A 26734-nucleotide genomic window follows, 5' to 3' on the forward strand; every position below is an offset into this window, starting at 1 on the left:
TCTCCCTGTCTCTCTCTCTCTGTCTCTCTCTCTCTGTCACTCTCTCTCTCTGTCTCTCTCTCTTTCTCTCTCTGGAACCTGTGGAAGATGAAACCTGTGAGCGGAGTCTGGAATGAATGATAATCCTGGAGATTCTGCAGCGAAGAGTGAGTCATGCTGACTCTTCACCTCTTGGTGACCCGCCTTGATATTGACCCCGATCATGAGCAGCAGGAGCAGATTCTATTTGCTTTTCTCGAGTCAGGACATTTCCTTTTGTCTCTCTCACCCTCTGAACACCTCTAAGGATGAACAACATCTCGATTTTCCACTTGACTGCTTCCCCAGGCACCAGGACCTCAAAGAGGAGTTTCAAAGGCATCCACCTTTTTGTAATCCCATTTGAGTTCCTTGATATCTTCTGGGGTCACCAATTTCACGTTTCGCGCCCATTCTCTCTTCCCCCCCCAGCACCCACTCCACCACCCCCTCACCATCCCTCCAACTCTGTCGTCTGCAAGTACGGATGTTCAAGGTGTCTGTCAGGGGCAGGCGGGAGACAGTCGGGAATGTGATGTGGTGAACATAGGAATTATCAGGCCCGATTTTCCACAGATCTAACAAAGTCTGGGCTGTCCGGTGTAGACAAGGTGACCCTCGCTTCCCCTGATGACAAAGCTGGAGGGAGGGTGGGGATTGCTCCCTTACCATCCACCTTCAAGGTCATTCTGACCTGCCGTTTGCTGGTTCAAATCGAATCTTACCTCCCAGGCAATGACCCAGATTCTTCAGGCAAAAACTCAACCCTTACTGTTGACATCCTCCATATAAAGTATTTGGAGTGAATTCTGTTTCAGAATCCTCCAGATTTACACAGTAAACGGAGCAGTGAGGAGGCCAAAAATCAATCAGAGTACTTACTACCCAACTCCTACTAATGTCACCAAACCCTCTGCAGTTATGTAGCAGCTGCAGGCATCCAGTGTTCCCACACTGAACACAAGAAGAAGCTTCATTGTCTCCACAAACTGGAGAGATTTGATTCAGATGGGGAGTCAATACACTCTTGATCCTCCACTGGATGGTGATGCCCCACCCAGAGGAACAGTCTGCAGAATGGTCTAATCACTGGGCTGACAGTGGCTACGCGAAACTCCATCAGAAATGATGTAAGGAGTTCATTTTCTCTGTGTCCTGCCCAATATTTATACCACAAACAACATCAAAACAGAAAACTTCATCATTTTCACAATGCTGTTTCTGGGATCTTGCTGTTCACAAATTGGTTTTCTCATTTCCTACATTACAACAGTGACTGTTCCTCATCAATATTCCACTGGTTCGGAAGTGTTTGGGTCACACTGCGGAAATGAGGGCAGTTTTTTAGTTCAAGGTCCATTTTCCCCGATTGTGTATTGATTTCTCTGTGACCAGGAGGTGAGATTTTTCTTACTGCTGCTCGCCGCTCTTTTCCCTCTCTCACCCCCGCTGTATATTCATGTCACCCCCACTACCCTCACCGGAGTCAGAGGAGGATTTCCTGTCTCCTGCCCCCTCCTCAGGAACCACAGAACATCTTCCCACACTGCAACCCCGTGGGAAAGTGGACAGTGATATTGTTCTGAAGATCAGCCCTCAGAATGGACTGGGCCTCTCAGCAAATTCACAGAGTGAGCAGTGGCTTCACTGGTTCACTTCCTGCTCCATCAATGGAGTCACTCAAAAAATCAACCTCTCTCAATCCAAACTCCCTATTCTAGATTTAAAACTATACCCACTTTGATCTGGACTCTGTGACTGTGTTAAGCCTGTGGATTTTTACATTCCCCCTTCTGTTTTGAACCTTGAACATTTCAATAAGATCACCACACTCCCTCCCTTATCCAGTGCAGACTCGCAGTTTCTGCAGCCCCTCCTCTTGATGAAGGTGTCCAATTCCACCAACCAGATTCTCTGCCGTTTAACACTTGCTCTCTAATGTCGGAATGTCTTCCCGATAAACAATGATAAAAAATGTTCCCCAGAATGACAGACGGGACCAGTCCAGTCTCCTCGACAAATTGGGTTTCCCATCCTGAGATTGGTGTTCTATTCCTCTGGTTATACAGATCCCTTCACTGCTTTGACACACAGTGCTGATGGCTTCAGACACTCACCAGAGGAATCCACAGAGAGTAAAATATGAGAATGGAGAGGCTCCCGAGGATTAACAACCGGCAAAGTGAATATTTAATCTGGGACCTTGGAGACCCTTTAGTCCCTTCACAACTGGATTTAAAGTCAGGAAAATGAATAGAAGAGTTTTACCGGGGTTAATGGAGTTTATCATTTCGCTCCACGCTGTGTACTGTAAAGGGCCTTTGAACCTTCCGATAGACAGGACGACAGCAGATACTGAGAGTGTGGGAGTACTATCACTGATCCTGTATGTTAAAAAAGTTGCAATAAGTTGGTCAGTCAATTTTAGAACGTGTGTTTTCAGCATTTTTGATGATAGAGAAAATGTAGAAAAAGTGAAATATTAATCATGTTTCTATAACTGAGAAAGGGATAACTTGGAAATTCAAAGGCAGAGAATGGAAACCCCCATGTCCTGAAAAAGGTTCACAGTCTGATAACAGATTAGTTACCGGGATATCACAAATCACAGGAGAAGAGAAACATTTAGCCTGTCCACTTGCTGTTTTACAAAACAAAGTTTGTAGAACAAAGACAAAGGCTGATCACATCTGGAACTTAATGTTCATCCTTAATAACTGATCCCACAACCCACCGAGACTCTGCTCACCTCTACTGGCATCTTGAATATCTCTGATTTTAGTCACTCCCCCATTGGGAGCTGGACCTTCAGCTACTGAGATCCTGAGCTCTGGAATTCCCTCCCTGTCTCTGTTCGTCCTTAAACATTCTCTCTGATGTCCACCTCCGTCACCCGGATTAATATTTCCTTCTGTGTCTCTGCGTCAATTTGTGCCTTTTAACACTCCTGTGAACCTCATTTAGACTTTATGTTACATTAACGGCGCTATTAATAATAGCGTATTGTCACAAGTAGGAGTCAATGAAGTTACTGTGAAAATCCCCTAGTCGCCACATTCAGGCGCCTGTTTGGGGAGGCTGGTACAGGAATTGAACCCGTGCTGCTGGCATTGTTCTGCATTACAAGCCAGCTTTCTCGCCGACTGTGCTAAACCAGCCCCAGGTCTGTATAAATACGGATCTTTGCTGTTATGGTTGTTAAGGATACAGATACAGTTTATATTATAGAATAAAATTGGAACCCGTTCCCCCTTTAACGTCTGACTTTCTCGGGTTGCTCAGGCTCCATGCAGGGACATGGGTGACCCACTCCTTGGATACATGGACCGTGCGGCTCTCTCAGGGTCAATCGGAAGGTCACAGACACGAAGAGCCAACATCAGGCAAGAGATCAGCTCCAGCCTGGGAACCAGGTTGTATTATTTACCTGACATCTTGGCATTTATACAATATTGTAGAACAGTTATATTTAAAAATTCTAATACTGTTTAATCACGGCCATAAAGATAGTAATTAAAAAATACTCGCCAGTGAAGAATACGCCGAGTTTTCATGGCCCCATGGACGACCATTTAAAGTTGTGACAACAACCAAGAGATAAATCCATAACAACAATTGACTAAATTATTTTATCAAACTGCAGAGTTTCAGTAAAGAACATGTCCTACCTTCTCTTCCGACAAGCTTCCTCCTGAAAGAAATGAATGAGGAACAGTGAGGATGACAGTAACAGATTTCAGGAGGAGTTAGACAGGCTGGTGAAATGAGCAGACTCAGAGCAGATGAGATTTCACACGGAGGTGTGAAGTGATGGATTTTGGAAGGAAGATTGTGGAGAGTCAAATAAACTGGAACCGAGTATCAGCCCCGCTCACATACACAGTGACTCTCACACACCGTACCAGACACACCCACACACTCACAACATGCTGGAACTGAGCATCAGCCCCGCTCACAGACACAGTGACTCTCACACACCGTACCAGACACACCCACACACTCACAACATGGAACTGGAACTGGATTACAATGGGAGTTCCTGGTGAAAATTAAACTTGCGAAAAACAAAGATCCAGAAAATTCATTCTCAGGAGGTTACAGATATTCCCGGCAATCTGCAGACAGTGTGGGAGCCGTCAGTTTCCCAAAGCAGAACTAGTTCAGGAAGGGAAATAATTTCAAGTTAAAAAAAAAATTATAGTAAATTCTATATTTATTTCATCAGTTACTTTGTGACTGTGAAGTTTCACTGAACTGACCCGCAATATATTCCCTCACCTTCAAAAATATCAGCTCGTCTTTTTGCTCCATCTGTTTCTGAAACTTGGAGAGTTTCTCCTCAATAGAATTTAAATTCTCCTGAATCTCTCGAAGGTTTTTCTCCATTGTTTCCAGAATCCTCTCCTCTTCTTCCCTGAGATCTCTGAGTAAACGCTGCTCTTTCTCAGTGAGAATCTGGTGCATTTTACTGAACTCGGATGTGATGTGGGTCTGCAGACTGCTCGATTGTTCCTACCAAATGAAATGTGAAACATAATTAATGTCCCGCGATAAAGGGAACAAAACTAACCGAGATCCCAGAAAATCAGCACAGGGAGACCTTACCCTAACTTCAGAAATCTTCCCTTTCTGTTTCAGTTTTGTTTCTAGAAACTCCGATTTCTTCTCTGTGAGAGAATCTAAGGAAGATTTCAGCTGATCCTAGGATTGGGAGAGAAAATCACAAAACGAAAGTGTGAGAGCAGAAAATGTGATAAATTGCCGGTTTAAGACAAAGAACAAAGAAAAGTACAGCACAGGAACAGGCCCTTCGGCCCTCCAAGCCCGTGCCGACCATACTGCCCGACTAAACTACAATCTTCTACACTTCCTGGGTCCGTATCCTTCTATTCCCATCCTATTCATATATTTGTCAAGATGCCCCTTGAATGTCCCTATCGTCCCTGCTTCCACTACCTCCTCCGGTAGTGAGTTCCAGGCACCCACTACCCTCTGCGTAAAAAACTTGCCTCGTACATCTACTCTAAACCTTGCCCCTCTCACCTTAAACCTATGCCCCCTAGTAATTGACCCCTCTACCCTGGGGAAAAGCCTCTGACTATCCACTCTGTCTATGCCCTTCATAATTTTGTATACCTCTATCAGGTCGCCCCTCAACCTCCTTCGTTCCAGTGAGAACAAACCGAGTTTATTCAATCGCTCCTCATAGCTTATGCCCTCCATACCAGGCAACATTCTGGTAAATCTCTTCTGCACCCTCTCTAAAGCCTCCACATCCTTCTGGTAGTGTGGCGACCAGAATTGAACACTATACTCCAAGTGTGGCCTAACTAAGGTTCTATACAGCTGCAACATGACTTGCCAATTCTTATACTCAATGCCCCGGCCAATGAAGGCAAGCATGCCGTATGCCTTCTTGACTACCTTCTCCACCTGTGTTGCCCCTTTCAATGACCTGTGGACCTGTACTCCTAGATCTCTTTGACTTTCAATACTCTTGAGGGTTCTACCATTCACTGTATATTCCCTACCTGCATTAGCCCTTCCAAAATGCATTACCTCACATTTGTCCGGATTAAACTCCATCTGCCATCTCTCCGCCCAAGTCTCCAGACAATCTAAATCCTGCTGTATCCTCAGACAGTCCTCATCGCTATCCGCAATTCCACCAACCTTTGTGTCGTCTGCAAACTTACTAATCAGACCAGTTACATTTTCCTCCAAATCATTTATATATACACTACAAAGAGCAAAGGTCCCAGCACTGATCCCTGTGGAACACCACTGGTCACAGCCCTCCAATTAGAAAAGCATCCCTCCATTGCTACCCTCTGCCTTCTATGGCCTAGCCCGTTCTGTATCCACCTTGCCAGTTCACCCCTGATCCCGTGTGACTTCACCTTTTGTACTAGTCTACCATGAGGGACCTTGTCAAAGGCCTTACTGAAGTCCATATAGACAACATCTACTGCCCTACCTGCATCAATCATCTTAGTGACCTCCTCGAAAAACTCTTAAATCATCATTACCTTGTAGATTTCAACAGCTTCAACGATGGGCAGAAAGTTGTGAGATTTGTGTTCCCGCGAATCTCTACAAATCAGACAGATCAATTTCTTGTCAGTTTCACAAAACAGCTTCAGTTCTTCCTGATGTTCCTCACAGTGAAGTTTACTGAACTTCTCTTTCGGATCTAGCTTTAAATTTCGAGTTTTCTCGGCCAGATTCCCCAAGGCCCGATTTATCCTGAGGTTTCTTTCCGAAAACTCCTGTCTACATTCCGGACAAGAGTTTATCTCCTTCTTTTCCCAACACTGGGAGATACAGGAGCGGCAGAAGTTGTGTCCACAATCCAGGATTACTGGATCAGTGAAGAAATCAAGACAAATGGGACAAATTGTCTCCTGGGTCAAACTCTGGACCTGCTGTACGAGAGCCATGTTCACACTCAGCACTTCCTGATTCAAACTGGTTTAACTTTGGGTGCTACTGCATTCCACTGCATTCCTCAACATCTTCAGTTCCGCGAGTTCTTGATTGACATTCCCTGTAATACTCAGTAATTTTGTAAGCCAATCTATGTGTCGTCGATATTTGCATGCCAAATATCCTGAAGCAGGATAAAAAGCAAATGGGGTGTTAGGATAGACGAAGCGGGAGAAGTCCAGTGTAAGATAGCAGTTGGGGAGAGAGGTACAGAGGGAGGAGGCGGAGATGGGCGGAATCGAGATTCCATTCATTTGTCTCCAGTCTGAACTCGCTGCCGATGACAAACCCTCTGGTGAAACAAGCTTCAGATTACCAAACTGAATTGTGCTGATGACTGTACCGCTCTGCCTACAACAGGACGGACCAGAAATATCAAGGAGCTGGTTTTGTTGACAGGTACAGAGAAGATATTTAGAGGACTTGGGCCAGTGAGGCACAGTTTTATTTATGTGAAGCTTTGCGTTTCCAGACGTGTTCCATCAACCCGGCTCTTCACAAAGCCCCGTAAAGCCATGGGGTGCTTTGAAAACGGACTGTTTGTTTTAATTATTTCACATTTCTTCAACTGTAGAATTCGGTGGGATCAAGAGGTGGTGGGGAGAGGGCGGGGAGTGGGCCTATGCAGAATGCTCGTTGGCGAGTCGGGCCGAATGGCGGTCCTTCTGCACTGTCGGGATGCTGTGATTCCACGTGTTATAGGTACACCCATATTGCTTTCAGGAAGGAAGTTACTGGATTTTGAGCCAATCACAGTGAAGGAAGGAGATATATTTCCATGTCAGGACATTGTGTGACTTCGAATGGAAATTGAAGATGGCGATGTTCCCATGATTGTGCTTCCCATGTCCTCAGATGATGGAGATCATGGGTTCGGAAGGTGCTGTTAACGGAGTCTTGGTCAGTTGCTGCAGTGTATTTTAATGTACATGGTGCACACTGCTGCCTCTGTGAATCCAGGTTGGGGGGAGTGCATGTTAAAGGGGGTGAATGAGGTGCCAATCAAGCGGGCTGCTTTGTCCTGGATGATGGAGAGGTTTGAGTGGGTTGTTGGAGATGCAGCATCACATCACACTCCCGACTTGTGCCCTGTGGATGGTGGGCAGAATGCAGGGAATCGGGAGGTGAGTTCTCCTCCACAGAATTTACAGCCTCTGTCCTGCTCATAGACCCAGCATGTTTACAGCAGGAAGGTGGCCATTCGGCCCATCATGCCTGTGCCGGCTTTCTGCAAAAGCCGTTCATATAATAGAATCCCTACAATGCAGGAGGAGGCCGTCAGCCCATTGAGTATGCACTGACACTTGGAAAGAGCACCCTACCTAGGCCCACACCGACACCCCATAACCCAGTAACCCCACCTATCCTTTTAGAACATAGAACTTTGGCCCACGATGTTGTGCCGAACCTGTGTCCTAGATTAATCATAGATTATCATTAAATTTACAGTGCAAAAGGAGGCCATTCGGCCCATTGAGTCTGCACCAGCTCTTGGAAAGAGCACCCTACCCAAGGTCAACACCTCCACCCTATCCCCATAACCCAGTAACCATCCCAACACTAAGGGCAATTTTGAACACGAAGGGCAATTTATCATGGCCAATCCACCTAACCTGCACATCTTTGGACTGTGGGAGGAAACCGGAGCACCCGGAGGAAACCCACGCACACACGGGGAGGATGTGCAGACTCCGCACAGACAGTGACCCAAGCTGGAATCGAACCTGGGACCCTGGAGCTGTGAAGCAATTGTGCTATCCACAATGCTACCGTGCTGCCCTTAAGAACAAATTCATCTACACTATATCATTCTACCGTAATCCATGTACTTATCCAATAGCTGCTTGAAGCTCCCTAATATTTCCGACTCAACTACTTCCACAGGCGGTGCATTCCATGCCCCCACTACTCTCTGGGTAAAGAACCTACCTCTGACATCCCCCCCTATATCTTCGACCATTCACCTTAAATTTATGTCCCTTGTAATGCTTTGTTCCACCTGGGGAAAAAGTCTCCGACTGTCTACTCTATCTATTCCCCTGATCATCTTATAAACCTCTATCAAGTCGCCGTTCTCATGAGAAAAGGCCTAGCACACTCAACCATTCCTTGTAAGACCTACTCTCCATTCCAGGCAACATCCTGGTAAATCTTCTTTGCACCTTTTCCAAAGCTTCCACATCCTTCCTAAAATGAGGTGACCAGAACTGTACACAGTACTCCAAATGTGGCCTTACCAAAGTTTTGTACAGCTGCATCATCACCTCGCGGCTCTTAAATTCAATCCCTCTGTTCATGAACACTAGCACACCATAGGCCTTCTTCACAGCTCTATCCACTTGAGTGGCAACTTTCAAAGATGTATGAACATAGACCCCAAGATCTCTCTGCTCCTCCACATTGCCAAGAACTCTACCGTTAACCCTGTATTCCGCATTCATATTTGTCCTTCCAAAATGGACAACCTCACACTTTTCAGGGTTAAACTCCATCTGCCACTTCTCAGCCCAGCTCTGCATCCTATCTATGTCTCTTTGCAGCCAACAACAGCCCTCCTCACTATCCACAACTCAACCAATCTTCGTATCATCTGCAAATTTACTGACCCACCCTTCAACTCCCTCATCCAAATCATTAATGAAAATCACAAACAGCAGAGGACCCAGAACTGATCCCTGCGGTACGCCACTGGTAACTGGGATCCAGGCTGAATATTTGCCATCCATCACAACTCTGACTTCTATCGGTTAGCCAGTTCATTATCCAACTGGCCAAATTTCCCACTATCCCATGCCTCCTTACTTTCTGCATAAGCCTACCATGGGAAACCTTATCAAATGCCTTACTAAAATCCATGTACACTACATCCACTGCTTTACCTTCATCCACATGTTTGGTCACCTCCTCAAAGAATTCAATAAGATTTGTAAGGCAAGACCTACCCCTCACAAATCCGTGCTGACCATCCCTAATCAAGCAGCGCCTTTCCAGATGCTCAGAAATCCTATCCCTCAGTACCCTTGCCATTACTTTGCCTACCACTGAAGTAAGACTAACTGGCCTGTAATTCCCAGGGTTATCCCTAGTCCCTTTTTTGAACAGGGGCACGACATTCGCCACTCTCCAATCCCCTGGTACCACCCCTGTTGACAGTGAGGACAAAAAGATCATTGCCAACGGCTCTGCAATTTCATCTCTTCTTTCCCATAGAATCCTTGGATATATCCCGTCAGGCCCGGGGGACCTGTCTATCCTCAAGTTTTTCAAAATGCCCAACACATCTTCCTTCCTAACAAGTATTTCCTCGAGCTTACCAGTCTGTTTCACACTGTCCTCTCCAAAAATATGGCCCCTCTCATTTGTAAATACAGAAGAAAAGTACTCGTTCAAGACCTCTCCTATCTCTTCAGACTCAATACACAATCTCCCACTACTGTCCGTGATCGGACCTACCCTCGCTCTAATCATTCTCATATTTCTCACATGTGTAAAAGGCCTTGGGGTTTTCCTTGATCCTACCCGCCAAAGATTGTTCATGCCCTCGCTTAGCTCTCCTAATCCCTTTCTTCAGTTCCCTCCTGGCTATCTTGTATCCCTCCAGCGCCCTGTCGGAACCTGGTTTCCTCAGCCTTGCATAAGTCTCCTTTTTCCTCTTAACAAGACATTCAACCTCTCTTGTCAACCATGGTTCCCTCACTCGACCATCTCTTCCCTGCCTGACAGGGACATACATATCAAGGACACGTAGCACCTGTTCCTTGAACAAGTTCCACATTTCACTTGTGTCCTTCCCTGCCAGCCTATGTTCCCAACTTATGCACTTCAATTCTTGTCTGACAACATCGTATTTACCCTTCCCCCAATTGTAAACCTTGTCCTGTTGCACGCACCTATCCCTCTCCATTACTAAAGTGAAAGTCACAGAATTGTGGTCACTATCTCCAAAATGCTCCCCCACTAACAAATCTATCACTTGCCCTGGTTCATTACCAAGTACCAAATCCAACATTGTCCGACCAGAGGGGGGGAGGCAATCTACATACTGTGTTAGAAAAGCTTCCTGGACACACTGCACAAACATCACCCCATCCAAACTATTTGATCTAAAGAGTTTCCACTCAATGTTTGGGAAGTTGAAGTCACCCATGACTACTACCCTGTGACTTCTGCACCTTTCCAAAATCTGTTTCCCCAATCTGTTCCTCCACGTCTCTGCTACTATTGGGGGGCCTATAGAAAACTCCTAACAAGGTGACTGCTCCTTTCCTATTTCTGACTTCAACCCATACTACCTCAGCAGGCAGATACTCCTCAAACTGCCTTACTGCAGCTGTTATACTAGCAGGATCAAACTGCCCTCACAGGTCACCTGATTTCCCAATGGCAGGCTGTGTTCAAACTAAATCTCGAATTTACTGCATACTAATTAGAGACTGAACCAGTTTTATACCATACCTTCCTTGTTTTTGTGCTCCATGCCTAGATTTATAAAGCTCAATGTTCCGGATGCATTAAACACTCAACCTGTCCTGCTACTTTCTCAACCTATCCTGCTACTTTCTTTGATTTATGCATGCATGTGCGCCAATATTCATATCAAACGATCCAAATTGTAATTTAGTGAAGAAAACCAAAAACAATTGTGAAATCATAATCTGAAAAATGTATTGATACAGTTGCAACTTACTTATATAGACTCTTAGGACCACCACAAATCCAGGGTCATTCCCCTTGGTCAACTGGATGTTTCCAGCAGCAAAATAGTGCAGCAGTAAGTATTGAGGCAAACCGTAAACATTTAAAGCAATTTTTGAATAATCTGATTGCATGTGAGCGCCATCTTAAATCCTTAAAGTAATCATGCTCCTCGCAGGATCAAACTGCCCTCACAGGTCACCTGATTTCCCAATGGCAGGCTGTGTTCAAACTAAATCTCCAACTTACTGCATACTATTTGCCTTGACTTCACATGGACAAGTGCCTATTCAAAAGCAGTTTTCATGTTAGACATTGTCAGATGTCTTAAAAAAAAAGGTAATGGCCAGGATTCTCCAATGCCGCGCCAGGTCGGAGAATCGGCGGGGGGGGCACTCAGATCCTGTCCACCGCTGGCACTGCGATAACCCGACCCGCGAAAAACCTCGCCGATGGCAGTTACGCTGTGCGGCTCGCAAAATCGCCAGAATTGGCGCGTCCCTTGCCTGGTCCCTTGGCCTGCTGCAAATCTCCGGTCCGGATGGGCCGACGTCCCGCTGACGTGACCACAGGTCACGCTGGCGTAAATCAAAGAACCTTTTTAACGGCATCAACCAGTCATGCTGGCTGAGGCCGACCAAGGAGGTGGTAGAGGTCAGCGTAGGGGGGCCACGACAGATGTAGAGATGGCACGGCCGTGGCGGGGGGGTTATGGTTGTTGGTGGCGGAGGCCCGCCAAGGCCGGGAGTGCGTGGCGGTGTTGGGGTTTGCCTGGCTAGGTGCCAGCTGGCAACAGTGGCGAACTTGCAGCCCATGGCACCTGGTTGCGAAGGGGGGGGTATGTGGAATGATGATGTGTCATCTACTCCCACCCACTGCAGACCATTATGTTTGGCCATCGCCCAGCGATGTTGGCCGCCGTGGTGGGGGCCGCTGCCCTGCATGTAGCCCTATGGGAGCTGGAGCAGGGACATGCCAGGGAGGTGGCAGCCAACCAGGCTGGAGGGCCGCCCGCCCGACAGGATGAGGATGGGGATAAGGAGGAGGTGCCAAGGCGACGTCCGATGCGGCCTTGTGTCTACTGGCGCCGCATGTCATATCGGGACCTCACGGACAGGGCACGCACGAGGAGACTCCGGATGAGCCTGGAAACCGTCGCCCACATCTGCCACTGGATGGCACACCTGGAACCGCATGGGGCTGGGGGTGGATACCCTCTCCCTGTGGACGTCAAGGTGACGGTTGTCCTGAATTTCTATGCGACGGGGTCATTCTAGTCGCCGGGTAGGGACGTGTCCGGCATCTCCCAGGCATCCGTGCAGTGACAGACGCCCTGTATGACATCGTGGAGCGATGTTCCCTCTGGACTGAGCCCTCCAGGATGCCCGGGTAGCAGGCTTGGCTGCCGTGGCCAGGGTTCCCTTGGTACAGGGGGCGATCAATGGGGTGCACGTCGCCATGCGGCCACCAGCGGATAACAGGGCCGTGTTCATGAACAGGAAGGGGACCTACTCCATGAACTTGAAAATGAAAATCGCTTATTGTCACAAGTAGGCTTCAAATGAAATCACTGTTAAAAGCCCCTCGTCACCACATTCCAGCACCTGTTCAGTGACCACCTGAAGATCCTGCACGTCTATGCCCAGTACCCGGGCAGTGTGCATGACTTGTTCATATTGGCACAACCATTGGCACAACCATCCATCCCCGGCATGTTCGAGGCCCCCCCCCCCGGCTGCGGGCTGGTTGCTGGGCGATAGGGGCTACCCGTTGTGGTCGTGGATGATGACGCACATACGGAGGCCACAGACCGACGCAGAGACCCGCTACAAAGATGCCCATGCAGCAACCAGTGGTGTGGTCGAGAGGTGGTTTGGGCGGCTGAAGATGCACTTCAGGTGCCTGGACCACTCTGGAGGGGCCCTCCAGTACCCATCGGAGAGGGTCGGCCGCATCGTTGTGGTATGCTGCGTCCTCCACAATATAGCCCTGCAGAGGGGTGATGTGCTGGAGGCAGAGAAGGGGGAGGGGGAGGGGTAACACGACGAAGGGCACGCCTCCCCAGATGAGGAGGCTGCAGAGGGGGAGGGGGGGCAATGTACGTGACATACGGGCTGAACAGGGACGGGAGGCTGCCCACCGACACCAGCTGGGCCAGCTGGCACAGGACGAGTTGATAGCCGCACAGTTCACAGACTCGGGGAGGGGGGGGGGGGGTTGGGGATTGGCTGGGCATGGGGAGCACAGTACAGCACCACCCCACCACCATCACCCCGCCCACCACCAACCACCCGCAGGCACACCACCCCTACATTTCACATACACCTGCAGCACAAAAGGCAGGGCTCACACGACCGCCAGTGGAAGCGGGTCTATTGCATGACATGGAGGACGATGACAACCCGCTCAGCGATGAACTCCGGGCTCTATATCATTAGGCAATGTCGGACGCATGACCACAGTAACACCCTCCACCCTGCATGCGGCCTGGGCACTGCAGCGCACGGACCAGTCATCTGCCCGGGGGCAGGGTGGCGAGAGCGACCCGGGGGGGGGGGGCACAACACACTCACCTGAGCTCAATGTCCTATCACCCCTCGCACACACTGGCGGTCACTTCACGCTCCAACGAATCGGACAGAGCACAGAGGCAGCTTCCGCAAGTGTAAAAGTGACTTTAATGACAGATGGTTCATATAGGTGCCCTAGCCCCTATAACTAGTTTTGGACACAATTTAGCAGGGCTGATTCACATAACCCGCACACCTTTGGACTTTGGGAGGAAACCGGAGCACCCGGATGAAACCCATGCAGACACCCGGAGAAAGTTCAAACTCCACACAGATAGTCACCCGAGGCCAGAATCGAACCTGGGTCCCTGGCGCTGTGAGGCAGCAGTGCTAACCACCATGCCACCCCACAGTCCAATAACTCCATGTTGTCCTGGTGTTCCTGCAAATTTCCCCCCTCCATATAATTATCCAACTTTTTTTGAAAGCCCCCATTGAATGTCCCTCCCTGAAATCCCCAGTTAGTGCATTCCAGAACCATTCCACTTGCTGCATTTAAACTTTTCTTCATATAGCCATTGCTTCTTTTGTCAATCACCTTACAAAGAAGCATTTCCCCCAATGGAAAAAAACTAGTTGTAACTGATCTGTCCAGGCCCCACATATTTTAAATACCTCCTCCAAACAGCACCCCAACGTTCCTGATTCCATATGATGTGGGACAAACAAAGTACACAGAAAATAGGAGCAGGAGGAGGCCATTTGGCTCTTTGAGCCTGCTCCACCATTCATTATAATCATGCCTGATCATCCAACTCAATAGCCTAACCCTGCTTTCCCCCATATCATAGAATTTACAGTGCAGAAGGCGGCCATTCGGCCCATCGAGTCTGCACCGGCTCTTGGAAAGAGCACCCTACCCAAGGTCAACACCTCCACCCTATCCTCATAACCCAGTAACCATCCCAACACTAAGGGCAATTTTGGTCACTAAGGGCAATTTATCATGGCCAATCCACCTAACCTGCACATCTTTGGACTGTGGGAGGAAACCGGAGCACCCGGGAGGAAACCCACGCACACACGGGGATGATGTGCAGACTCTGCACAGACAGTGACCCAAGCCGGGAATCGAACCTGGGACCCTCGAGCTGTGAAGCAATTGTGCTATCCACAATGCTACTGTGCTGCCCAATATCTTTTGATCCCCTTCACTACAAGAGCTATATCTAACTCCTTCTTGAAAACATACCATGTTTTGGCCTCACCTACTTCCTGTGGTAACAAATTCCACAGACTTACCACTCTCTGGTTGAAGATATTTATCCTCATCTCTGACCTAAATAGCCCATCAAATATCCACAGATTTTGACCCCCTAGACACACCCATCTACAGGAACATCATTCTTGCATGGATCCTGTGTAGTCTGGTTAGAATTTTCTAGGTTTCTATGAGAGCCCCCCTCATTCCTCTGAACTCCAGCAAATACAATCCAACTGATTCAATCTCTCCACATATGTCAGTCCTGCCATCCTAGGAAATCAGTCTGTTACATCGTCTCTGCACTTCTCTATAACAAGGACATCCTTCCTCAGATAAGGAGACCAAAACTGTACACAATATTGCAGCTGTGGCCTCAACAAGGCCATGTATAATTGCAACAGGATATCTTGGCTGCTGTACTCGAATCCCCTTGCTTTTAAGACCAGCATACCATTTGCTTTCTTTCCCACCTTCTCTACCTGCATATCTACCTTCAATGACTGGTGTACGACGACACCCAGGTCTCGTTGCACATTCTCCTCTCCTAACCTATGGCCATTCAGATGACAATCTGCCTTCTCGTTTTTGCTACCAAAGTGGATAACCTCACATTTCTCCAAATTATACAGCATCAGGCATTCATTTGCACACTCACTCAACTTGTCCAAATCACACCGAAGATCTCTGCAGTCTCCTCCCAGCTCACACTCCCACCCAACTTGGTGTCATCTGCAAATCTGGAGCTATTACTTATTTTTTTCCTATCTCAATCATTAATATATATTGTGAATAGCTGGGGTCCCAGCCCCGATCCCTGTGGTACCCCACCCGGCACTGCCTGCCAATTTGAAAAAGGCCCATTAATTCCTACTCTTTGTTTCCCGTCTGCCAATTAAATTTCTATCCATCTCAATACACTAACTCTAATCCTATGCACTTTAATTTTACACGCTAATCTCTTATGCGGGGCTTTGTCAAAATCCTTTGGAAAGTCCAAATAAACCACCTGCACTGCCCCCTCTCGCCCCCATTGTCAACTCTACTAGTTACATCCTCAAAGAATTCCAGTAGATTCGTCAAGCATGATTCCACCTTCATGAATCCACGCTGACTCTATCCGATCTTGCCACTGCTTTCTCAGTGCTCTGCTATAAAATCTTTGACAATGCATTCTAGAACTTTCCCCACTACTAATGTCAGGCTATTATCCCCTGTTTTCTCTTGGAGTTATATTAGCCACCCTCCAATCTGCAGGAACTGTTCCAGAGTTTAGGATAAGAGCAACAGATACATGGGAACACCATCACGTTGAAGTTCCCCTAAAAGTCACTCACCATCCTAACTCAAAAATACCTTGTTGGTTACTCTTTGGAGTGTTCCTTCACGGACGCTGTGTCAAATTCCCAGGACTCTCTCCCTAACATGCACAATACCTAAACCACATGGACTGCAGAGGTTCAGGAAGGCAGATCGGGGCAATTACAGATGGACAACAAATGCAGGTCTCGCCAGCAACGGATAAATGCCGTAAAATTAATTTTAAAACACGCTTGGGGACTGGCCGGGGTATGTTCTGTAATGCGGCCACTCAGTTTATGTTTAGTCTCCCCAGTGTCCCAACCTTTCCAGCATCTACAGCATTATGGTGGTGTACAAATCAGAAAAAATTATTTAAATTGCCACAAAGACTGGAGGGGCTGTGCATCCATCCCTATTCCTAGATTGTCACTGCTTGCTCCGTGTGTTAATCGGCATCCGGGCTGCCCTTCAGGTGAGAAGTTCAACGAGGTCTTGTTTCAGATGTGACGGTGAAGAGAAGCAGGAGAGTTGACCCTGTGTCCTGGCCAACATTCCTCCCTTAAACAGTGTCGCCACAAAGAGAGATTAACTGGACATTCATCTCAATCGTTCTCCGGGGAATCTTGCTGCGTGTGATGTGACTGCTGACTCCCCCCCCCCCCCCCCCAAACATGACGGCTACACTTTATTTGCGAGTCAGATATTGTGGGTGCAGCAAGTTTCTGGGATAGGTTAAGAATCTGTGAACTCATTGTATAAAGCACACTGCTGCCGCCTGCTGACAGGATAGCAGGGCTGCAATGGATGGCTTGTTTCAAAAGGTTCAGCGTGACTCCAAATGACAGAATTGTTACAACGCAGAAGGAAGCCATTCGGAACATCTTTTCTGCATCGCCTCTCCAAATGAGCATTTTGATTAGTCCTATTCCCCTGCTTTTTTCCGCACCTCTACACGATGTTTTTATTCAATTAATCATCCAGTGTCCTCCTTAATGTTTCCATTGAACCTTCCTCCACCACAATTCCAGCCAGTGCATTCCGGACCCAGAGCACTTCACAGCCAGCTGGTGATTAGCAACTCCTATATCAAATCTCCATTTCGCCATCTTCTCTCAACGGAGGACTTTGGATCTACCCTGCCCAGAAACATGGCCAAAACGCCCCAGTATTTCTCCTGCTCGGGGTCACCTGTCTGAGCTAAATAAGTACCAACTTCTCGAGAACCAGCCCGTGCTCAAAGAATCTAAAGCCCTCCTTCCTGCATAGTCCTTCTAACCGGACATTGATCAGCTCAATCCTTTTATTTCCATTCTGACTAACATGTGACACTGTGACTGATGTGGAGATTATTTCCTTGAGGCCCTGGTTGCTAATTTATTTTTTAATCTCCTTAAAATATTCCTGCAGAAGCTACATCATAAAATCTGTGCATTGCCATTTTTAATGTGAAAGGAAGGTTTTCACAGTGTTTAGTTTCACTATTGTCAGGAATCAGCCCATCGTGTCTGTGCTGGCCACCAATCACCTATCTATTCTCACCCCATTTTCCAGCACTTAGTCGGTAGCCTTGCATGTTCCAGCATTTCAAATGCTCATCTGAATGCTTCTGGAGCTGATTTAGCACAGGGCTAAATCACTGGCTTTGAAAGCAGACCAAGGCAGGCCAGCAGCACGGTTCAATTCCCGAACCAGCCTCCCCGAACAGGCACCGGAATGTGGCGACTAGGGGCTTTTCACAGTAACTTCATTTGAAGCCCACTTGTGATAATAAATGATTTATTTCTTAAATGTTGTGGATTCCCGTCTCTACTATCAATGAGCCAAATGACCTCCTTCTGCACTGTAAATTCTATGATTCACCCTTAAATATGTAGACCAATACTGCACGCAATTTGTTTGCGATGTGGTCTCAGCAATGCCCCTGTGATAAAGCCAGGGGAGTGCAACGAGCTTCTTTAAAGTCCTTTATTTCAGCAACAGCACCATACATACGCAGGGCCCGGTTCCCTTTCATCGGGTCCTCATTCCTTTTTAGCTGGCTCTACAGCTGCCTGCCTTTTATGCTAGTGCTAGGTTAACTCAGTCCAATTGAACACAGGGAACAATCATCCCCAGGTGGATGAGTCCGGTGCAGGATATTACACCCCTCCCTCCCCCAAAGCCCGAAACCCCTCAAGGACGGCCATTTAGGAGGAGTGGATAGGAGAGGACCAAACGGGTGCAAACCCCACAGTGACCAGACAACAAACCTAAAAAAAATTAGTTCGGATAAGGCTCCACCGAACGGGGAAACAGGACAGGCAGGCGTGTACTCCACCCAGCATTACGTCCGGCCCAACACCCTCACCAGTCACACGGGGGCGAAGCTGCCAACAGCCGAACCCAGGGACGGCACGCCCCACAGCATCAGACCCATCAACCCAAGGCCCAATCGGCGTGGCATGCCTTCCAGCCACAGAGGGAACAGGGGGGGACATCAGACAACGTCCACCTCAACGTCCCGCAACTCCCAAACTCCCCTTAATTTTTAATATTGGGCACTCTAAATTCTACCCCAAAAAATAAAACACCTACCAAAATGCCCAGGGAGCTGTCGCCCCGACATTCTTACAGTACACAGGCAAATAAACACACAGCGCAAATAAAAAAACACAGCAGGGTTCCGTGCAAGCTTCCACAGGACCAGAAGTCACGTGTGGAATGTCCAGTCAACTCCACACCAGAGTCTCCAGGCACAAAACCTGCAGTCGTACAATGACTGTCAGCTCGCAGGCAAAACATCACTGTTGCAAATCCCACAGTACAAGCTGCCGCAGAACAGTCTTCCAAACACAACGCTGCACTCATGACCAGAATGACATTCCAAAACGGCGGCGGCAACTAGAGAACAGACTCCCCGGTGGACCACTCTGCCAGCATCAGGAAACAACAGCAGACAGAGATGGACGAAACACTACTCGACCCACACCAGAATGATATCGCATCTGGTACTGCCGGACACATCAGACTCCAGATCACTCCCAGCAGACACACTTCACAAGCCGGCAGCAACAAAAAAAAACCTCGAGCCGGCTCTCGCCTTCCATAACATTAGAGGCTCTAAAAAAAACCCACAGAAACAAACTCGGTACCGTAGTCCACTCTTTTAAACAAAAAATTCCCGGGAGGTAGCTCAGCCGAACAAGCAGCATGCCAACAGCTCCAATTCATCATCGTCGCCAGCGTGATAAAGCCAGGGGAGTCCAACAAGCTTCTTAAAAGTCCTTTATTTCAGCAACAGCATCATACATACACAGGGCCCGGTTCCCTTTCACCGGGTCCTCATTCCTTTTTAGCTGGCTCTACAGCTGCCTGCCTTTTATGGTAGTGCTAGGTTAACTCAGTCCAATTGAACACGGGGAACAATCGTCCCCAGATGGATGAGTCCTGTGCAGGTTATTACAGCCACTATAACTGAAGCAGAACATCCTTATTTTTGTGTTTAATTCCTCTTGTAATAAAGGATCGCATTCCTTTAGCCTTCTTGATTACACGCTGTTCCTGACACTAACTTGTGACTGAGACATGAGAACACGGTAGCATTGTGGATAGCACAATTGCTTCATAGTTCCGGGGTCCCGGGTTCGATTCCGGCTTGGGTCACTCTGCGGAGTCTGCACGTTCTCCCCGTGTGTGCGTGGGTTTCCTCCGGGTGCTCCGGTTTCCTCCCACGGTCCAGGGATGTGCAGGTTAGGTGGATTGGCCATGATAAATTGCCCTTAGTGTCCAAAATTGCCTTAGTGTTGGGTGGATTTACTGGGTTATGGGGATAGGGTGTGGAGGTGTTGACCTTGGGTAGGGTGCTCTTTCCAAGAGCTGGTGCAGACTCGATGGGCCGAATGGCCTCCTTCTGCACTGTAAATTCTATGATCTATGATCTATGAACACCGAGATCTCCCTGCTCCTCAGAATTCTGCACTCGCTCTCCCGTTAAGTAATACTCTTTTGTTTATTCTGCTATAAGATTCATATCCAGCATTACGTCTTCTCACAGCATACTTTCCAACCTATCTGTGGGTCTTCTGGAAGTGTAGCCATAATGCCTTCTCTCATAGAAACATAGAAAATAGGAGCAGAAGTAGCGCATTCGGCCCTTCCTTTCGGCTCCGCCTTTCATTCTAATCATGGCTGATCCTCCACCTCAGTAATCTGATCCCACTTTACCCCCATATCCTTTGATCCCTTTACCCCAAGTGATATCTAATGCCTGACGATGGTCCCTTCGGCCCATCAAGTCTGCACTGGCCCACACCTCCACACCATCCCCGTAACCCAGTAACCCCACCCAAGGGCAATTTGCCAATCCACCTAACCTGCACAGCTTTTAAAAAAATAAATTTAGTGTACCCAATTAATTTTTTCCAATTAAGGGGCAATTTAGCGTGGCCAATCCACCTACCCTGCACATTTTTGGATTGTGGGGGCAAAACTCACGTGAACACAGGGGGAATGTGCAAACTCCACACGGACAGTGACCCAGAATCGGGATCGAACCTAGGACCTCGGCGCCGTGAGGCTGCAGGGCTAACCCACTGCGCCACCGTGCTGCCCCCTAACCTGCACATCTTTGGACTGTGGGAGGAAACCGGAGCACCCGGAGGAAACCCACGCACACACGGGGAGAACGTGCAGACTCCTCACAGACAGTGACCAAAGCCGGGAATCGAAACCGGGACACTGGCGCTGTGCAGTAACAGTGCTAACCACTGTGCTACAGTGCAGTCCCATCCTCCTATATTCCATCAGAAGCCTGTTCATACATAATTATTACTCCTCATTTACTGAGTTATTTATTTCTGAAATGACATCTACACATCTCTTTCAAACAGCCGCTTATGCGCAGCTCTGGGAATTAACAAGCCAACTGTTAAGCCCACTGTGCTAAACCAACCCTAGCCCCTTAATAATATTCTGTGTTTCAATGTGATAATCTCCAGGTGTCCTGTCACTGAGGAATCTGTATTTGCGGAGAGACTCGTATAGTCCAATCCTTTACTAATAGAAATAAAGACAGTAGTTAACAGTGAACTCTAAACTAGGATTAAGACATATTTAAGAACACACTTTATGTGGATGTCACCGCGTTCATTATCGAGTTTCAAAGATTCCTTGCCACATCTGACCATCTGCTGACGGGAATGTGGTCTGAAAGAGTTGAGCATCGCACAGTTTGCTCGCAGAGTGAAACTCATCGTGATTTTCACACAGAATAACCGACAAACCAGGACTGCAGCAGATTGGAGTTCACTTTTCCAAAGCAGAGTCTTGTTGCTAAGACTGAGAGCGATCCTGCTCATTTCCTGTCTTCACCAGTCACTGGTCTCCATCAGTACTGTCATTAAATTGTTCTGTTGGGACAACAATGTCCTGATGTCAATCAGATGTATTTTGTAGCACAAACCAGGGCCATCGAAATATTTCAGGATGTAGTAAAACTCACACATTCAAGGCGAATCCTATTGCGCAAATACTTCCCACATAACTATGGATATTAACATCATAGTTTATAACTAATCTTTCTTAATCATGGACAAACCCATAATCAGAAACTGGAATTGAATGCAGCTAATTTTGAAAATGTGAAATTGATCCAATTATAAGCATCATAAATATTAGAGTGTGACCCAGCTCTGAGGGAGACCATTCGGCCCGTCGTCCCTGTGAACCTTAAAATAGAGTCATCATTCTTGGGTCGTTTTTATTGAGCAATCCTTTCTGTTGGTTGGTGTAGACTCGATGGGCCGAATGACCTCCATCTGCACAGTAGGAATTCTACGGATTCTGTGGAGGTGGGCGGCAGGACCGCACAGTGGTTAGCACTGCTGCCTCACAGGGTTCAATTCCGGTCTTGGGTGACTGTGTGGAGTTTGTCCGTTCTCCTTGTGTCTGCGTGGGATTCCTCCCACAGTCCAAAAATGTGCAGATTAGGTGGATTGGCCATGATCAATGTGGAGATAGGGTGGGCAGTGGGCCTTGGTAGATGATCTTTGGACGGGTCGGTGCAGACACGGTGGACCTAATGGCTTCCTTCTGCAGTGTCGAGATTCTGAGTCATTCCTGCAGCACCAATATTCTGTCAGCAGGAGGCAGCAGTGTATTCACTCAGAGTCTCAATCCATCCCAGAAATGGACTGGATCCGCAATTAATTACTCACAACAGCAGGTTTTATATTCCTGAGTGACACAATCAAATTATGTAATCAGATTAGTTTATAACTATAATTCCCCAAATATTGCAGTGAAATTCATCTGGAAATCAGGGAACTGAAGTTGCTGCTGTAGAAAAATGCTTGAGTCTATTATAAATGATGTGTTAACAGGAGACTTTGGAAATATCAACAGGATTTGACAAAGTCTATCTGAATTTATGAAAGGGACATCGTATTTGACAAACATACTGGAGTTTTGTTGATGGAATAACGAGCAGAATAGATAAGGGAGAAACTGTGGATGTGGTGGATTTGGATTTTGAAAAAACCTTTGCTGAACTTCCACATAGAGGTCAGTGTACACAATTAAAGTGCATGGGATTGGGATTATATATTGGCTTGGAATGAGAATATTTAGGAGACAGGAAGCAGAGAGTAGGAAACAGTGAAACATAGTAAGCCATTCGGCCCTTCGAGCCTGCTCCACCATTCATTATGAGCATGGCTGATCATCCATCTCAATAGTCTTTCCCGCCTTCCCCCACCATCTTTAATCACCCTTCTCCCCAAGTGCTGTATCTAACCCCTTCTTCAAAATAAACAATTTTTTGGCCTCAACTATTTCCTGTGGTATTGAATTCCACAGACTCACCACTCTCTGGGTGAAGAAATCTCTCCTTATTTCTGTCCTAAATGGTCCAACCCAAATCCTCAGAATGTGACCTCTGGTTCTGAACATCTCTACCATCGGGAACATCCTTCCTGCATCTACCCTGTCTCCTCCTGTTAGAATTTCATGGGTTTCTATGTGATTTCCCCCTCATTCTTCTCAACTTCAGCAAATATAATCCTAACCGACACAATCTCTCCTCATATGTCAGTCCTGTCATTTGCAGCTGGCTCTGGCTCATGGTTGCCTGTGAGATGGCAACACTGCCCTGTGCCTTGGCCAGAATCGATTGTGTCCCACATGGCACCGGTGCCAGCTCCTTAACAGTAGCGGAATCAGTCCAGATGTGGTGCCGGATTTGCTGTTGTGAAAGTCCATGAAGTCCATGAATTCTGTGTCAACACGTAGTTTCAGAAAGGGAGAACTCGCCCATTCACCTCAGCAATAATTTCCTTTTTTATGATGTGAAGATGCCGATGTTGGACTGGGGTGAGCACAGTACGAAGTCTTACAACACCAGGTTAAAGTCCAACAGGTTTGTTTCGATGTCACTAGCTTTCGGAGCACTGCTCCTTCCTCAGGTGGAAGGAGCAGCGCTCCGAAAGCTAGTGACATCGAAACAAACCTGTTGGACTTTAACCTGGTGTTGTACGACTCCGTTCCTTTTTTATGAATACATTTAGAAACTTTGACTTTGTTATATCTCTTTCTAGTTTTCATTTACAGCCCAATTTCTGCGCTTTTTTTCCACTTTTCCTTTCCTAGTTTTTAAAACTTTACCAATGCTTTTGGCCCATTGTTAATCTTTGCGGTATTTTCCGTGTTTTCTTTCAATTTGAAACCACTCTTCCCGATGTTAGTGAATGGAGCATCCATCTGGTGGAGCCCTTTTCCTGAGGGAAATATATCTCTCTTGAGAAGTGACAAAATCATCCGCTTAATTGCTTCTGCATGTCTATTCTGTAGCCATTTAACATGTTTACCACTGTAACCAACTCCGGTTCCCTTTGGGTCGAGGGTTTGATTGCAGAATGTGGAAATTAACTCTGTGCTTGTCCGGTGGAAGGGAGAATGGGATAGAAACTAAACCTCATTTCGGCGCTCAGACGAGAGCAGCATCGTGGCGTAGTGGGTTAGCCCTGCTGCCTCACGGCGCCGAGGTCCCAGGTTTGATCCCGGCTCTGGGTCACTGTTCATGTGGAGTTTGCACATTCTCCCCGTGTTTGTGTGGGTTTCGCGAAGATGTACAGGGTCGGTGGATTGAACATGCTAAATTGCCCCTTAAATGGAAAAAAATGAATTGGGTGCACTAAATTTATTTTAAAATTCTGGGCTCAGACAAGTGGAATGTGGCGCTACAACTGGGATTTCCCATCTTTAGACATCACCAGGGTCCAGGCCAATGTTTATCCCTCATCATGGAAACAGATTATTTGTTTCTTATCATGTTGCTGATGGTGGGGCATAACTGTGTGAAAAATAGGTTGAGGGCTTCCATATTTCAACAGGTGTACTTCAAATGTGCTTAATTTGCTGTAAAGTGTTTTGAAACCTGAGGTCGTAAAAAGGTGAAAAATATGAATGCAAGTTTTTTCCATATTTATTTGTTTTTTTAAATGTATTTTATTACAAACATGTATCAAAATAGGTTTCAGCAAATAAACGCCCTGGGAAACATACTTCACAACAATCAACTATCTAGTCTGTACAGACTTTTCCCCTTTTTCACCCTTCCCCAGCCCTTCCCCGCCCCTCTCCTGTGACAAAAAGCTGCTCAAACACGGTCACAAACATCCCCCACCATTTCTCAACCCCCCTCTGCTGAGCCCCTTAAATCATACTTTTTTTTTAAATTAAGGGGCAATTTAGCGTGGCCAATCCACCTAACCTGCAGATCTTTGGGTTGTGGGGGTGAAACCAACGCAGACACGGGGAGAATGTGCAGACTCCACACGGACAGTGACCCAGGGCCAGGATTCGAACCCGGGTCCTCAGCGCCACAGTCCCAGTGGTAACCACTGCACCACATACCGCCCACCCGTAATACTTTATCATCTCCAACTGCGGGAAATTTTACAGGTCACTCAACCAAGCCGCTACCCCCGGTGCCGATGCCGAACGCCACTCCATTAAATTTGCCGCCTTGTAATCAGAGAGGCAATGGCCATTACATCAGCCTTCCTCCTCTCCATTAGCTCCAGCTTCTCTGAAACCCCAAATAGCCACCAAAGGGTGCGGGTCCACCTCCGCCTCCACTACCCTGGCTAAAACCGCGAACACTCTCACCCAGAACCTTCCCAATTTGCCGCAACCCCAAAAACATGTGCGTGTGATTCACAAGCCGCCTCCCACACCTCTCACACTCATCTGCTACCCCCTGAGAACCCACTCATTCTCGCCTGAGCCATATGCACCCTGTGCACCATCTTAAACTGTACCAGGCTCATGCTTGCACAGGAGGAGGGTCCCGTTTACCCTACGCAATGCCTCACTCCATACTCCCCAATTGATCTCCCCTCCCAACTCACCTACCCATTTCTCCATGATCTAACCACCCGCTCCATATTTATTAGTAATTAGATCAGCCTCTATATTAAAATAGTAATGATGTTTATTTTCCAGTATTCCCGCTTCCTGATGTCTGTAATCGTGCCCGCTTTGACCTGATAAGGATGCGAGCCCCATGCCCAGCCCCACTCTTTTTCCAACAATGCTTGTTGGAAGACATTGCAAGACAATACAGCATCTTATATGTATAGTAACACCAGAAGCATCTCACACTCTGACTCCAGATGCTGCATCAAGACCAGTACTGGCACAATGGACTCCTTCAGCATCATCATAGAAGTACAGTCAGGCTGCATTCCCTCCCCATTCATTGTCCTCTTGGTTGTCAATTTCATCATGAAGGTGATGGCGGGTGCAAACTTTGGCATCTTGTGTGAAAACCATTGGTTGCTGGACCTGCATCTCGCAGACATCACTGCGCACTCCAAAACATGGGCACCAGGTTTAAGAGCAATGGCACCAAAGTTGGTCCATGTATCAGCTGTGTGAAGGCCAACGCAGTGACGACTAGATAGAAATGAGGCTCTACCATCCTATTGGGCAACAGACTATTGGTGGCATCTATCACGTCCCCTACTGAGATTGCCTCATCTCCAGTGAGGCTAATGTTAAGATCAATGTCCACATAAGAATTGGCAAAGAAACATTTAGTTATTCAGCAGCACCACATGGTCTGCCATCCAGTCATGAAATATAATTGCACATGTCCATCGTGGTATAAACTATAATCGACACCAGAAAGTCATGGAATAGATCAGCAAAAGTGCCTCATGAGTTAAATGTTTCACCAGCATTTCCGAGGTACAATCCTGGGCATCATATCTAGACTAAACAGCACCAAAGGGGAGGTGCTACAGAGGACAGGTCAGAGACACCTCGTGGACATTGTGATGGGGAGACGACGAGACGAGCGGGATACGTGCTTTCCCTCCCAAACACATTCCCACTGGAGTGGAGGTAGAACGAACATGGCAAGATTGGAAAGGGAAAATTGGGCCATCTCAGGAAGGCCTGGTGAAGTACATTGAAGGAGGAC

At 47.3% G+C, this 26734-nt stretch overlaps 1 protein-coding gene across 1 annotated transcript in view; it reads right to left on the reverse strand.

The window, feature by feature from the left end:
- The window catches only part of LOC140389146 (uncharacterized), a 125537-nt gene that overhangs the window by 78628 nt on the left and 20175 nt on the right, over nt 1–26734 (reverse strand). The window contains exons 7-11 of the mRNA XM_072473304.1: nt 6048–6476; nt 4624–4719; nt 4297–4530; nt 3687–3709; nt 2287–2402 (exon numbers count right to left, since the gene is read on the reverse strand). Of these exons, the coding sequence (XP_072329405.1) occupies nt 2287–2402; nt 3687–3709; nt 4297–4530; nt 4624–4719; nt 6048–6476 (898 nt within the window). The remainder of the gene's footprint in view (nt 1–2286; nt 2403–3686; nt 3710–4296; nt 4531–4623; nt 4720–6047; nt 6477–26734) is intronic.

The sequence above is a fragment of the Scyliorhinus torazame genome, chromosome 14 (assembly GCF_047496885.1).
Source record: "Scyliorhinus torazame isolate Kashiwa2021f chromosome 14, sScyTor2.1, whole genome shotgun sequence".
Lineage (NCBI taxonomy): Eukaryota > Metazoa > Chordata > Chondrichthyes > Carcharhiniformes > Scyliorhinidae > Scyliorhinus > Scyliorhinus torazame.